General features: G+C 52.5%; 5 protein-coding genes across 5 annotated transcripts; 3 read left to right on the top strand and 2 right to left on the bottom strand.

Moving 5' to 3' along the window:
- Window positions 1-955: 955 nt before the first annotated feature.
- BDV59DRAFT_192350 (ATP-NAD kinase-like domain-containing protein) lies at window positions 956-4,596 on the top strand (the record flags this gene model as incomplete). The annotated part of the gene is made up of 3 exons (XM_073692034.1): window positions 956-1,291; window positions 2,794-4,036; window positions 4,094-4,596. 3 exons carry the CDS (start codon window positions 956-958, stop codon window positions 4,594-4,596), a joined length of 2,082 nt encoding a protein of 693 aa, XP_073549171.1.
- On the bottom strand, window positions 4,523-8,661 carry BDV59DRAFT_11113 (ankyrin repeat domain-containing protein). Its single transcript, XM_073686604.1, has 2 exons — window positions 7,119-8,661; window positions 4,523-7,063 (listed from the first exon to the last, which is right to left on the bottom strand). The coding sequence occupies exons 1-2, from the start codon at window positions 8,434-8,436 to the stop codon at window positions 4,971-4,973; spliced, it is 3,411 nt and encodes a 1,136-aa protein (XP_073549170.1). The 5' UTR covers window positions 8,437-8,661; the 3' UTR covers window positions 4,523-4,970.
- Window positions 8,662-9,756: 1,095 nt separating this feature from the next.
- Window positions 9,757-11,383, top strand: BDV59DRAFT_11015 (uncharacterized protein). Its single transcript, XM_073686596.1, has one exon. It carries the CDS (start codon window positions 9,845-9,847, stop codon window positions 11,030-11,032), a length of 1,188 nt encoding a protein of 395 aa, XP_073549169.1. The 5' UTR covers window positions 9,757-9,844; the 3' UTR covers window positions 11,033-11,383.
- On the bottom strand, window positions 11,147-12,348 carry BDV59DRAFT_11008 (GAF domain-containing protein). The gene is made up of 6 exons (XM_073686595.1): window positions 12,257-12,348; window positions 12,033-12,202; window positions 11,871-11,975; window positions 11,815-11,819; window positions 11,422-11,761; window positions 11,147-11,371 (listed from the first exon to the last, which is right to left on the bottom strand). The coding sequence occupies exons 2-6, from the start codon at window positions 12,033-12,035 to the stop codon at window positions 11,261-11,263; spliced, it is 564 nt and encodes a 187-aa protein (XP_073549168.1). The 5' UTR covers window positions 12,036-12,202; window positions 12,257-12,348; the 3' UTR covers window positions 11,147-11,260.
- Window positions 12,349-12,378: 30 nt separating this feature from the next.
- Window positions 12,379-14,009, top strand: BDV59DRAFT_175411 (agmatinase). Its single transcript, XM_073689254.1, has 7 exons — window positions 12,379-12,663; window positions 12,723-12,917; window positions 12,982-13,135; window positions 13,184-13,229; window positions 13,285-13,327; window positions 13,376-13,601; window positions 13,660-14,009. Exons 1-7 carry the CDS (start codon window positions 12,403-12,405, stop codon window positions 13,866-13,868), a joined length of 1,134 nt encoding a protein of 377 aa, XP_073549167.1. The 5' UTR covers window positions 12,379-12,402; the 3' UTR covers window positions 13,869-14,009.
- The last annotated feature ends 687 nt before the right edge of the window (window positions 14,010-14,696 follow it).

Raw genomic sequence — 14,696 nt, 5'->3', positions numbered from 1 at the left:
AGAGACTGCACCTAAATCTGATTAGTCTCTTGCTTCTGGCTGTGACGGTGGTGGCCATCCTTGTTGTCGTTCACTTGTTGGCATTTCTGGCTACCCCACTCGCTCTCGGCAACGTGGCTGAGCAGGCTGGGCTTGCAAGCTGATGACGGTATGTATGGTTAGGTAGCAGGATGCGGGATAGATGGTCTTGCTGATTCTGTTGGAGAGGACATGCTCTCCGTGCATGGTAGTTGGTCGTCTGGTGACCAAACTGGTCCGAATTGCAGATGGAGCGGTTCCGATATATAGCTCTGCGGATGCCATCATGTGTGGATGGGTGTATCACTGAGTCTTCCGAGGGCTGTCCTTTAGAAACAACACCATCCGCCGTGGAGGCTTTTAATTATAGTTCGGAGTTGTATGCACGGCGCAGAATGGTGCCCTTAAAAGATAGGCAATATCGTACTCGCTGAATGGATGGTCTAGAGTGAATCGGATATTTTGGAGCACATTAGACTGCACGTCTATCTACAGCGTACACCGTAGAGATTGGATCTCAGATCGGGCGTCTATTCCCCATGCGGGTTACTTCGAGCACCCGGGGATTCTACAATCATGCAGCCTGCACCGCCCAATGCATCGGTGGATGGGTTGTGGGACAATTCAGGCTTCAATGCCTCTGAGCCCATCAGTATGGACTGATATGGAAAAGCTGTCCGCAGGGCACCTGGACATGCCATTGTTGAAGTTGCCGGTGTGTCGTGTGTCGAGGAAACAAATGGAGAGGGAAGCCCAAAGCGGAAAGACCTTCTTACTCCACGTCCGACCAATCAGCGGCGAGCCCGCGCGGGACCAGCTTCACCTGCCAAAAATTCATCCTCAATAATCTCTCTCTGTTTCTCTCTTTCTTTCTCTTCTTTACCCCATTGCGGCATACAAATCTCTCCGCTCATCTAACTACTCTAACCCTGCGACCATGGTAGCTCCGATCGCATCTCTCACTCCCCTCTCCCGTGCCGACGGCTCAGCTTCGTTCCAGTGCCCTGCGACCGGGGCCAACATCCTTGGTTCAGTCAACGCACCGGTCGAGCTTCCCGGTCGTCGTGATGCTCTCAAGCCGGAAGAAGCGACCGTGGAGGTTTTTGTGAAACCAGGGACAGCGCCAGGGGGGGTGGGTGAACGATACGTCGAAGGGATCATTAAGACCATGTTGGGACGGGTGATTTTGGGCCGCGAGAAGGGCTATGCGCGACGGGGTGTCGTTCTGACTCTGGCCATCGTGGGGGGCGATAGCGTGGGAAGGGGAGACTCGGTGAGTGTTTTCGTCCTGAGTTGGGGGTGTTGTGGCTGACTGAATCGTCCGTAGTATTTGACCTTGCTTCCAGCTCTGTTGCAAACGTCGCTCCTCGCCTTACTGTCAGCCTCGGTGCCTTTGTCCATGACCTACTCTGCAACTGTCCTCGGGGTGAGCCCGTCCGGCGAAATTACTCGGGACCCCTCGATGAAGGAGGCCGAGGCTGCGACGTCCCTTCACGTCCTTGCGTTCACATCCAAGGGACATCTCCTGTTGAACGAGAGTCAAGGCTCGTTTGATTTCGACACGTGGGAACGAGTGCGCCAGCGCGCGGTGGCTATCTGCCATGGAACGTCGACGAGCTCCCATGGGGACATTGCCATGGTGGAGGATGTGGATGGACAACCGCTGAAGGGGACCGTGCGGGAGCTCGTGGAAGACAGACTACATCAAGATTACGCCTGGAAGATGGAAGCGGCATGATTGTGCCTGGGACTACTATGACTGATGCGACGAATGACTGCGGATCGTGACATCTCTCAAATCTCCCACGGCAGGGAGTTCTTGGCACTGGACACGAGCAGTCTGCCTACGGGTCATACCGAGGACACACTGCTTTTTTTTAGACTATGCGGTTGAAAACAAGGACAGAGCGGGGGTGCATCTGACGTGGATGCGCCTGCACCCTGGTCCGATACGAAGGAGTTCTTCCGTCCAACCGGGTTCCGGGAGGGAAGACACTTATCGACCGGGATGCCCTGAAGAAACGGAACAGGAGGAAAGAAAAAGAAAAGATGCAGGCAAACAATCGACGGACAATCGGCCGCCACTGTGACAGGGAGATCAACGTGGCTGGGGAGGACAATTGAGGTTCCTTGCAGCCGGTGAGATTGCGATGTGAAGAGCTGCAAGAGTAGAGGACGTGGTCCAGGATGATAGTAAAAGATAAATGAAGCACAGATATATAAGCAAAAGATGTAGCCAGCCCAAAGAGGAAATCCAGCACTATACAGAAACTCCCCATCGAATCCTCTCGAAGCCGTCGACTCGTTACATCCGAGTTCGGCTGACGGTCCGTGTGGGTGCGACGGAGTTAAGGACCAGATGGATTCTTTTCCCCCGCCAGTCCCTTCATCATCATCATCATCCGCCGCCTCCGCCTCCTTCCCCAACTTCCCCTATATCACTCCGCCAGCTTCATGGCTTCATCCGACACCACCTCTTCACCCTCCCTGCATACCTCTCCTTGCGCCGTCGCCATTGCTCCCTCTGATCAACCATCCACACGCTCTCCTCCGGGGTCTTCTTCGTCGCCGCCTCCATCATCATCACCCCCATCATCATCATCATCATCATCATCATCATCCGCCCCACTATCAGATCCGCCTGTTGGCCTTCCATCTGCCGATTCAACCACCGCCTCTTCCTCGACTTCCTCTACTTCCTCCTCCTCGACCGTCGGAACTACTCTCCTTCGCAACTATGCCACTCATATAGATCCCTCGCTATCCCCTCACGAGGTCCAAGCGAGCGATTCCGCTCCGGGACCTTTCCTCTCGCCCTCTGACACATCCAAGGAGATACCTGCCGACGACCTCGGACAGCCCTCGTGGCCAACTTCGTCTCTGCGTCCGTTCCGCACCGCGTCTGTCCTTTCTGGACATCAACGTAACGCCTTGTCAACCGACTCGATCCCTCGACAGACCATCATGAAGGCACTCGCGTCCCGTCCCTCCTTGTCCAGCGCCACCAACAACCCCAACAGTAACCCTCCTACCTCCAACCTGCCGCTGGCGGCCTCCCTGGGGCTGCGCAACACCCCCAATACCTGTCCCAGTTCCCCCGATGAAACGGGCCGTCGCCTCAGTACCACGTCGCAAAAACTGTCCAACGCCCTGTCCAACCTGCCGCTGGGCTCGTATCTCGATCGCACCTCGCGACTCGTCATGCAGTCGCCGTGCTTCTTCCATCAGCGCTTCGACGATGCCGTCAATATCCAGAAAGTGCTCGAAGAGATCCATGATGATGAGTGGCTGTCCCATTCGCGCCTCGTCCAGACCGCGACCGGCGTTCGGGAAGTTTCCAAACAGCTTCAGCGCCGACCGATCAAACGGGCCGTCCGAAATGTCATGATTGTCACAAAAGCGCGCGATAACAGTCTGGTCCATCTCACGCGCGAACTCGCCGAGTGGCTACTTTCCACCCCGCGGTACGGAAATGACCTGGGCGTCAACGTCTATGTCGACGCTAAACTACGCAATTCGAAGCGGTTCGACGCGCAGGGGCTCGTTGAGAAAGAGCCGCGATTCCAGGACATGCTTCGCTACTGGACCCCCGACCTGTGTTGGTCGTCGCCGGAGAAATTCGATCTCGTCCTCACCCTCGGTGGGGACGGAACGGTGCTGTTCACATCGTGGCTTTTCCAGCGCGTCGTGCCGCCAATCCTGTGTTTCTCCCTCGGGAGTCTCGGGTTCCTGACGAACTTCGAGTTTGAAAACTACCAGTCGCATCTAAACGCGGTCATGGGAGATGTGGGAATGCGCGTGAATCTACGCATGCGCTTTACGTGTACAGTGTTCCGTAAGGACCGGACTAAGGGAGCGGAAGTGGACGCCGTGGAGGAGGGTGAACAGTTCGAGGTGTTGAACGAACTTGTCATTGACCGGGGGCCATCCCCCTACGTTTCGAACCTGGAACTATACGCGGATAATGACCTCCTGACGGTGGTCCAAGCGGATGGCTGCATCTTTTCCACGCCAACCGGTATGTACCCGTGTCTCCCCCCTGCTTCCTCGGAATGAAACTGACGAATTGTCCTAGGCTCCACCGCGTACTCCCTCTCTGCCGGCGGCTCGCTGATCCACCCCTCCATCCCGGGGATTCTCCTCACCCCGATCTGCCCTCATACATTATCATTCCGTCCCATGGTGCTCTCCGACTCCCTGTCGCTTCGTATCGCCGTTCCGGTCGGGTCCCGGTCGACGGCATACTGCTCCTTCGACGGTAAAGGCCGCGTAGAACTTCGGCAGGGAGACTATGTTACCGTCGAAGCCAGCCAATATCCATTCCCCACCGTCGTCTCCGGCACCGGGGAGTGGTTCCAGAGCGTGCAGCGCGCCCTGCGATGGAATACTCGCGGCGCCGTCCAGAAGGGATTCTACCATGATCCCAGCATCGGCGACCCTGAGGAAGACGACGAAGAATGGGATATTGACCCTGATGCCGGGCTCACCGGCACCGACAGCGGCATCGGACAAAGTGAGGACGGCGAGTCTGGGTCCGTCAGCCCGATGAAACGTCAGATGAGCATGTTGAGCATGTAGAGCTTGCTTCATGATCACGGGTTTTCTATATAGCATCTTGTTTCGTGCTAGTACTACTTGCATACCGTCATATGGGACATTCGCTCCGCGAGAACTGGGGTGTGAAGCTGCGTTTGCGGCTTCTGGCGCTTGGGTTGTACTGTTAATGGGACCTTCATTTCGGTGTTTTGGATGTATAGATTTCGGGAAGGGCTTGACGTTCGTGATTAGATTTGTACCTGCAATGGATAGCATAGTTAGATACTGTCAGAGAATTAGATCTTGGAGTGGGATGCAGCTGAGACTTGGCTGTGTTGATTTGAAGCAAATTGTATGGAGGTCAGTGTTTAGGTCTAGAATTCTTCCTTCGCCCATGTGCCATTCAGTCCTTGTTACTAGACAAGCGCCCTGGTCGAATCGATCAATCCCTTCAGTCGCATCCTATCTAGTTTCGTGCGGATCTCCTCCAGCTGAAAAGCCGCATCGAGCGTGGTACGTACTGCACCTATCTTATCCACGTGCACCGATACAGAGGCGTACACTCCAGCCAACTCAGCATACATCTCCTCCAATCGACCAAACATCTCATCCAAGGCGGGATCCGTGTCAAGCCCAATGGCCAGGAGATCCAGCTTGCTGCGTATGATACCGAGTTGAGTGCGTATTATTTGCAGCTCAATCTGTATATCCTCGCGCAACCCCGTTGGCAGAATTCTTTCAATTCGGGACTTGAGATCGCCCCGTCTTAATCCGAGACCTTTGGAGACCACATCCAGATCGTGGCGTATATCCAGATATTCGCTGCGAAACGATGCATCCACCTGCGTGTACAATGCTCGCAGCTCCTTTCGTGCCACCCTGTGTTCCCACAGCAGGTAATATTCGTCTCTGACCAAAACAATCGCCCAGTCTTCCTCGGGGTATTGTTTATGTAGGTCCTCCCAGACGCGTTGCCGGTGTTCCTGTTCCCCAACTTCAAACCCTGCTCGCGTGTCCCAGTAAAGGGCCACCTGGTCTTCATCGGGAACGACCTCCAGCAGCGGGGTATCGTACATCGAGTCCCAATGATACGTCTTCAGCGTCCATGTACTCCAGCCACGATGCTCCATCTCCACGGCCAAAAGTCTTCCAACCTGCGCACACTGACAAACCCGCGCAATGTCGATCGGGAGCTGAAACAAATTGTCCTTCCGTGCAAGATCAACATGCGGCCATCGGGTAAGAATCGTCTGCATCACATCCACGCAGTCAATCGACGCGGCCCAATGGGCTAAATTGCGGCCCTGGTGGTCCCACTGGCATGGGTCCAGGTCTTTTGCATCAAGCAGGACGACAAGAGTGTCCTTGAACCCCGAGTCGGCGGCAGAATGCGCCGCCGTGCTCCCGTTACGGTCCTGAAGCCGGACACTCGCCCCATGGTTGAGGAGGACCTGTACGCACCGCGTATGACCGAGTGCGGCTGCGTGATGCAGCGCAGAGCTTCCCGAGTGATCGATGCTGTTGATTATCTTGAGGCCGGACGCAGACTCCAGCGTCTGTTCGAGTATTTTCGGCCAGTTGTTCATGGCTGCGAGGTGCAGGACTGTTCGTCCGGAAATGTCGAGGTGACGGTCAAGATCCTGGAAGTCGTACTTTTCCAACATGACTTGGGTCAGCTGCTCGTCTTCCTGCTTTGCGGCACAGATCAGACTGCTCATTTCGTCCCGGTCCGGGACGGGCAGCGCTGTCGAGTGCGATATGAGCATCAGGGCTGCCTCCCGCAGGCCCCAGTACGACGCCAGCGTGAGCGGAGTGCGGCCGTTGTTATCTTGCATGTCCACTCGCGCGCCACCCGTATTCAGCAGCAGTTTCAATTTCGCCAGATCGGAATACGTCGCAGCCAAATGCAGGGCCGTGTTTCCTGCACTGTCCTGGGCATTTATGTCGACTCCCCCGAGGTGTAAGAGATGCTCCAGGTCGTCGCAGTGGCCGAACTGCACCATGTAGTGTATCACCGTCTGGCCGCGGTAATTACAGAGACCCAGTTGAGTCCCCCGGTGCTTCAGAACCCTGGCATAGAGGGTCCACACACGCTCCCGGATCATGTATTGGAGGCATGTCTCGCCCATTTGCTCGTCATATCGAAAGCGATTGGGGTCCACCCCTGCGTCCAGTAGGGCTGCGACTAGTCTTTCTCTCTCCGATCTCTCCAGCTCTATGCAGCAGTACTCTAGAATGTTGCGCCTACCGTCCAGTCTCCAGGGCTCGTTGACGTCGTAGCCGTGGTTCGCGAAATGTTTCACAAGAGTTGGCGATCTTATATACTCCGTTACAGCCTGCAATGGGCTCCAATGGATCTTTCCCGGCCACCTTGCTGTATATATCGACTTGTCGCTGGCAAGGTCGGCGTATCGAAGCCACAGGGGATCGTCGTGCTTAATGAATCCGAGATGGTATATGTGGAAATTATATACATATTCGAAAAGAGGGTACTTGGCTGGTATTGCTGCTTACCGCGTCGTTAATAATGTTGCATCACTAAGCTTAGTACGGCGAAGACTCACATTGGTAACCGTTTCGATTCAAATCATCCACAAGGTCTTGTAAATCCAAATAGATTATACATGCTTCAGCAAGCTTCATGCGGGCCGTGTCAAGCCACTCCGGATTCTTCTCGGTCCAGTATTGATAGAGATATTCCCTGAACGACAGGTGGGAAAACGCAATACTGTCATCGTCCTGGATCTTGACGAGGTCAGGAAAATTATCTTCGATGGTCTTATTCAACTTGTCGAATGGGCGGATCTGCCGAGAATGCGTGAGTCGTTGCTTTGAGCGCTGAATCGCCAGCAACGTTCCAAGCTCAGGTTCAGTCAACGGACGTCCCGCGACAGCAATGACCGCAAAAATTGACCACATGTCCTGACGGATGGCTGGATCAACTTTCCCCATCATACGGTCATATAGAGTATTGATACCAGACGTCGTCGAGTCAAGCTGGTCCAGCTTCTGCCTCACAATATCATGGTTCCAAAGAAGTCCGCGTTTGAAGTCCTCCCAGGCGATACTAGCCCACAGGAACATCCCATCGGCCCGCTGAACGATCTTATCGACAATTTTGCGTCGCATGCGTGAAGAAACAGTGTCAGCAAATGCTGAGTTTTGCTGCGCAAACTCGGAGATGTTATCATGCAGATATCTCGATATATGAGGCGACACGTACGCAGATTGTATCCTGACCATGTGCACAGCTGAGAGAGACTTTTGGAGATAGGGTAGAGGACGACTGGAGACGAAGACACGAAGTTGCTGCGTCTTCTTCGATAGTTTAAATCGCAGTGTAATCGCATAAAATCCATAGAATAGATTGGACAGTGTTTCGAGCGGTAATTCCTCCAACGCATCTAGGCAGATAAAGCAATAACGCATGGCATCAAGTGCCAGCACATCCTCGATTGCCTTCCACAGGTCTGGTTTGTCGAAACGATAAGACTCTTCCCTTGTCGATTTTCCCTCAACGTGGCGCCGCACTGCGCTTTGACATGGAGGGTGTGCATGCAGCAGCTGGTGCAATAGGGACCTTAGGATGTCCTCCTCTGAGTTCCTTGCTGCATCTTGGTACGAGCAGAAGAAACTCGCCCCCAGGTACTCGTACGGAAGTATTGTGCGGTTGTTTCCACCTAATACTTCTTCAGCAACATATCGAGTCAGGACGCTTTTTCCAACCCCAGGTGAGCCAATGAGCCACAGGAACGAGGAATCCTTAGCGAATGCCCATGAATTGAACACGTCGTGTTCAAATAACCAGTCACACGTCCCGCGGTGTGGCTGACGCAGGACAAGTTGGGATTTTTTGTAATCCACGATGTATATGGCATCCATGAGCTCCTTCAGCTGCGTTGCATTTTTGTTGATGGAGGCTAGTATCTAGGTTACTCTGGGAATAACTCTTTGGATTCAGAGCAGAGTACGCTAACCTTCTGCAAGTTCTGAAACTGCCTTCCACACGGGCATGTACAAGTGCTTGCTCTTCGGAGATACCTTGGCCATCTTTCGGTGATCCGTATTTATCGGAATGGCCCTCTCGTTAGGTATACCCAAGATTGCAGATACTGGCTCGACGATCTATATCCACTTTTAGATTATCTCTTTGGAGACTGAACGTCTAAAAATACCAGGGTTGGTCCAAGAGGCTTCTGTTCATAGAATGATACGATGACAAGATCCCTGAGAATGGGAACGGAGAGCTGAGAGATATACTGGAGTGCCTTGGAGGACATCGATAGCACCCTCAGCAGGTCCGACCGCACCGTATTTGATAGCGATGTAATATTGATGATGTTTGCAAGGTGCCGAGCCTGGTTGGCAACTCTGGAACCGCGATGCGGTGTGCCCATAAAGACCACCCCGAAGGTGCTCTCCAGGATGGTTCCATAGTCATCACGAATGGCCGATGCCGTGACAAGAGCCTGTTTCAGAACCACACCCCCCAGGCTGTGGCAGATGAAGATGAGAGGTCTCGTACGCTCCGCGTGAAACTGTCTTTCTAGAATCAGCCTGGTAAGCAAGTCGACTGCAAAGTCTCCGACGTCCATGCGAGACCGGCCAAATGCCACGGCGGAGTCGTAGCCGTATGTCATGATACGGCCTGCCGGCACGTGTTTTGGGAGGGAGTCCCGCAGCCAGAGGTGACCATCACTGTCAGTCCATGTTTTGAATGCGTTTCCTCCTAATCCATGTATGGCGACGATACTAATAACTACTTAGCATTTTGTTATATACCGCTAGGGATAGTCACAGACTCCACTGAGCATTCCTCAACGTCATCTGTGCCAGGGTGAAGGCGAAACAAGCCATGTTTCTCGGGCTTATCTTCCATGGCAAGAACAGTGCAAGCGATAATTCATGTCTCTGTGCTGGCTAGTTAGCTCAGAGGTCTGTTCAATCGAGGCACCAAGGTATATTTGCTTTCAGCATATAATGCGGTGGAATAGCAGCAAGCGGTTCTGGCAGTGGGGAGTAAGACGGAGAGGGGCAATTGCAGGCGATTCGCTCCAATGACACTGATGGGCCCTGTCGCTTGCTAAACTCCCCCTGATTGGTATGTTATCTATTACCTGGTCGAGATTGGGGGCCAGCAGTTAATTAGTGCTTATAAGTGCCTATTCGGACTATTATTGGTGGGAGGCCTGAAGGACCTCGGTCAACAAATATAAATGCGAGCAACTGAGGGTTTGGAACTGGCTTTTTCTCTAGAACAGTGAACTTCACTGTCGTGACTCCTCCAGAAATGTTTAATATACCGGAAGAATTCCAGAATCAGCTTGAGGTCACCGCTCCTCTCGATAACCAAGGGGACGATGACATCTTGAATTCACTTTGCCAATATCGACCAGTCACGTCTGAGAAGAACATCTGGGCTTTCTGGCATGCCGGTGCTCTGGCAATGCCAGGATGGTGCCGGCGTAATGTCATTGATTGGCAACGCATCTGCGGTCCCTCCTGGACGATTCGAGTGCTAGACACAGTGCCCAATTCCCCCAACCATGCACTCAACTACATTCCCGCTGATATGCTACCGGATACGTTCACTATGGGCACCATGGACGGACCGTATGTCGGTCCACACAGCGCTGACTTTCTCCGAGGCGCATGTCTAATGACGTACGGGGGCGTCTTCATGGACGTTGGAATCATTCTCACTCGGTCGATTGATCGGATATGTTGGTCGCAGCTCGAAGACCCTTCTTCCCCCTATCAAATTAGCATACCCTGGATGTACGGTACGGTGTCAGCGAACCACTTTGTCGCGAGCCGAAAAGACGACCCCTTCATCAAACGATGGCACCAGCTTTTCGTGCATCTGTGGAAGAACCATACCAACTACAAGGGGATGACTGAGAACCCTCTGCTTGCCTTCGCACTCAGCATGGACTTTTCGCCCTCGCAGGAACGCGGTTTCGCGTGGGAGTTTGCGGTCGACCCGCTGACTGTCTTCGAATACATCACGCAAGTCGTTGCTTGGCAACGCCTGTGTATGCTGGAAGATGCGGGCGATGGGTTCAGTTGCGCTGACTATGCCCAACAAAATGTTCTCTGGTTTGACGTATTGGAGGAAAACTGGGGGTTTGAAACGGAGATAGGTTTTAAGGGCGAGGACGCCTTCAATGCCCTCGCGACACGCATGGATGCCGATCCCGAGTCCGTGGAGTATAAAAAGGCTTATAAAATGGTCTGGCGCTTCCTGACCAAGTCGAGTATGCAGAAGATTACGCATGGCAAGAATCTGACGAAGACGCCGGCTTTGGGTCTTCTATGGGATATGCCAGAGAATGAGGGGAAGGACGCTGAGCCCGGGACTTTTGCGGAGCTCCTTCGATACGGTACGGTGCATTTTCGCCAAACACGCAATGAGATTGAGTATGTGAAGAGCGAGAGGCCTGCGGAGACAATGCGCAAGGGCGTCCTTGAGCCTTGATTTGGGGGCCCCTGTGCGTCGCGTTCGCTATAGCGTTACGTATCCTATGGGGATCCGTATAATTGTGAGAGGTTGGTTCGGCTCTCAGAGATCGAGTATAGAGTTATAAGGTGATTTAGGTATATTCTTCCATAGATATCATTATATGGTTAAGACCAGGTTGATTCTTACTTCCAGCATTATCATGTGTCATAAAAGCGTCGCTGGCATGCCCAAATTATTCAATCATTACCAATCGCAGCTCTCTGCGAGGAGCGCCGCCAGCTCCTCCAGATATTTTTCGTCCTCTTTATTGAATCCATCCGTTTCCGTGCAGTCGATATCGATGATTGCAACGGTCTAAGCAGGTCAGTATTAAGCCCAGTCACGTTCCAAGGACATTAACGCACTTCGCCTCCCACCAAAATAGGCACCACGATTTCGCTCCGACTGCTGGCGTCACAGGCGATGTGACCAGGGAAATTCAACACATCTGAGACAACGACGGTCTCACGCTTCTGTGCGGCTGTGCCGCAGACTCCTCGTCCAAATCGGATCTCCTGGCACGCAGGGCGGCCTTGGAATGGTCCAAGAAGAAGAATGTCATTCTTCTTTGGGGTGCTTTGTGCAGAACTTAGAGCGGGGAATTTATCTTCACGGATGTAGAATCCGGCCCAGTTGACCGAGGAAGACGGCGACGGCAGGGCGGCATAAGCATGCCAGAGGAGCGAGGCGACATTGGAGAAGTTACTGATAACTTGTCAGTTCTGTACAGCAGTTGGTGAGCATCATATGTAATTTACCTGACCTGCAAATCGTTAGCTGCATCGTTCTATCTCTGGCGCCTGTATATACCCACCCAGTTGCGTTGTCCAGTCACCAGTCCCTTGGCTTGCTCGATCACCTGAGTGTAGATCTCGGCTTTGGAGCCGGAGCCGCCAAAGTAGGAGGAATCGGCGTGAGGCTAGCCACCTGTCAGCAATTGTATAGCTGGATGGAATTTTATGAGGGCAGGCAATACCATGCTTTGTCACTATAGGGTTATCTATGGGATTGAGAAGAGGATTCTCTTGCTGCTGGGTTTTTCTCAATGTCGCCAAAAAAAAAGTGGGGGTCGTGCGGGGTGGTTTTATGTCATCTCCGCCGAAATCCCATCATCGAGGATGTTTTTGTAGCAAAGAAAAAATACATCTGTATAGGATCAGTCGTCTCGAGTGAGGCAGATGTCTAGGTGGAGGTGTTTACTTTCATCGCATCCAGTTGCTTCTTCGGTATTGGTAGGAAGGATCTTCATCTTCGGCGTATCTGCCGACTCCGAATATATAATCACCCCATTTCCCTCCAAGTCCTTGCAAGATAAACGGTCATTCATACCTATCTCACACACGATAATGTATACAAAATTGATCCTTGTCCCATTCTACCTCCTATCCGCATTTGCCAGGGACATAGTTTTCCCTCCGATTGCTGCGGTCCAGCAAGGCTCCAGTCAAATTCCACTCTCCGTTGATGACCCCGTCGATATCGTCACCGGTAGCCAGTACAACGGATTGACAACATTCGCCCACCTTCCGTATACCAATTGTTTTACAGAGGAGGATGCCGAATCTAAATCATATGATATTGCTTTTCTGGGAGCACCATTCGACACGGTACCTCTTTTTCGTAGATGCAACCTGAATGGATAAGGATCTAAATTAACAAATTCTAGGCAGTCACCGCCCGTCCCGGTGCTAGATTCGGACCGGGAGGAATTCGACTTGGCTCCCGCCGCCTTGGAGGCTGGAGTGTCTATACCGGCGAAAACGTCTTCGCCAGCTGGGCTAAATTGGTGGATTGCGGTGACGCGCCGTTGACCTGGCTGGATAATACTGTCGCGTTGAAGCAGCTGGACTTGGCGCATAAGGTGGGCCCCCGCCTGGTGACCCTAAAGGCGGGTCGGATATATTAATTAATTTTAATTCTTCCAGGTTGCGTCGTGTCGCCGTACTAATGATACTCGCGCTGGAAAGACTCCTCGTATCATTACTCTAGGGGGCGACCATACGACCACGCTGTCGGCGTTGAGGTCGACCTACGACCACTGGGGGCCGGTGTCCGTCATCCATTTTGATAGCCATATTGGTATGACCTCTTAATACAGTCATTGACGAATAGGCTGACAATGACCAGATACCTGGGACCCGAAGGTCCTGGGTGGTGGAGTCTCTCACTATGCGTATGTTTCGACGTACTGAAACGGCTCGCCAGAAAGCTAAAATAGCACTTTTTAGTGGTGTCAATCACGGAACATTTCTCCATATAGCTCATGAAGAGGTAACTGCAAGCACGATATCAACTGCATACCGATATTGATGAAATCAGGGCCTAATCCGCAATACCTCCATCCATGTTGGAATCCGCGCGCCCGTAGTTCGCCCCAGAGGCGATATCCGCAATGACCTCCGCTGCGGCTTCGAGATAATCAAGGCGCGTGACTTAGATCAACTCGGAGTTAATGGTGTCGTGGACCAGATTAAACAGCGCGTTGGCAACAGCAAGGTGTATATCTCTGTCGACATCGATGTTCTTGATCCTGCTTATGCGCCAGGTGTGTTCTGTATCCCACCACAGCTCGTAGAAGAACGACCGAATTAACAAATGTATAGCAACCGGCACAGCGGAACCAGGTGGGTTTACAACCAGGGAACTTCTGTCGATCCTGGATGCTCTTCGTGGCTTGCCTATTATTGGGGCGGATGTGGTTGAGGTTTCGCCAATCTATGACACAAGTGCGGAAACAACAACTTTAGCGGCTGCCGAGGTAGCTCATTCTCTGTTGGCTTTGATGGTCGCCGTCCCGGTTCCTTCGAACTAGGATAAGTATTGATAGAGCTCAACCAGCTTCAACTTGGATGTTCGAGCCAGACCAGGAGTCTTTTCTGGTGAACTATATTCTATGGAGACTATAGATTCCAGAAATATAAGACAGTAGACTAAGTAAATTATAGGTTGCTCCGCACATTGATGTTAAAATTATCAATATCAACATAGTGGTATTAGTCAATAGTAGGGGGTGTGATCATAGCCCTCAACAGGCGTCGTAAGAAAGCCTGCCGTGGTCACTCTATGGTCAAAGATTACTGCGTACAATGATTTCATGAAAGCTTCTCTGTCAGATTCCATCCGCCAGGACCTCGGGCCCAGCCAGCCATGCGCGCAATAAATCCACGTGTGGGCCAGATTAACTGGACCCCTGGACTAATATTGCAGGGGTCACTGTCTCCTTTCGTTTCCCACATAGGCAGCACATACGCAGTACCGCGTACGTACGCATAGCACACTGGATGTGGCAAATGCCTGATTCGGAGCTGTAAATATGGGAGATGACTTCAGGCCATGACTCGCACCTGCATGAAGCTCCTCCTGAATGCTAATGACGTGGATTTGCAACCCCGCCTGGCATACCACAGAGTCAACGGTCTAAATCCACAAGTAATTAATTTAATTGGTTTCCAGGGTCATTTTGACATGCCCTGGGTCACGCAGTATTCTCTAAGCACCATGAAGCCGGGCTGTGAGGAAGCACGCCGTACAGCTGGGTCCTTCGCAAGATGGAGGTTGATCGTACCCATTACCGGGGACCAGGATAGTGACTTAGCCCCAGCAAAATCTTAACCCCTTTTACGATGTGCTATTATGACTT

Source organism: Aspergillus ambiguus, assembly GCF_047715705.1.
Source record: "Aspergillus ambiguus strain CBS 117.58 unplaced genomic scaffold BDV59scaffold_10, whole genome shotgun sequence".
Lineage (NCBI taxonomy): Eukaryota > Fungi > Ascomycota > Eurotiomycetes > Eurotiales > Aspergillaceae > Aspergillus > Aspergillus ambiguus.
The sequence above is the reverse complement of the archived record's forward strand: the minus strand, read 5'-3'. Positions and strand labels throughout refer to the sequence as shown.

What these genes read in the sequence shown, in the direction of transcription:
- BDV59DRAFT_11008 (XM_073686595.1), bottom strand. An exon ending in CTATTTTGGTGGGAGGCGAA is followed by an intron (nt 11,372 to 11,421) that starts GTGCGTTAATGT and finishes TGACCTGCTTAG; the next exon opens with ACCGTTGCAATCATCGATAT.
- BDV59DRAFT_175411 (XM_073689254.1), top strand. Translation starts at nt 12,403, where the DNA reads ATGTATACAAAATTGATCCTTGTCCCATTCTACCTCCTATCCGCATTT. An exon ending in TCCATATAGCTCATGAAGAG is followed by an intron (nt 13,328 to 13,375) that starts GTAACTGCAAGC and finishes TGATGAAATCAG; the next exon opens with GGCCTAATCCGCAATACCTC. An exon ending in TGATCCTGCTTATGCGCCAG is followed by an intron (nt 13,602 to 13,659) that starts GTGTGTTCTGTA and finishes ACAAATGTATAG; the next exon opens with CAACCGGCACAGCGGAACCA.
- BDV59DRAFT_11113 (XM_073686604.1), bottom strand. Translation starts at nt 8,436, where the DNA reads ATGGATGCCATATACATCGTGGATTACAAAAAATCCCAACTTGTCCTG. An exon ending in GAATCGAAACGGTTACCAAT is followed by an intron (nt 7,064 to 7,118) that starts GTGAGTCTTCGC and finishes CGACGCGGTAAG; the next exon opens with CAGCAATACCAGCCAAGTAC.
- BDV59DRAFT_11015 (XM_073686596.1), top strand. Translation starts at nt 9,845, where the DNA reads ATGTTTAATATACCGGAAGAATTCCAGAATCAGCTTGAGGTCACCGCT.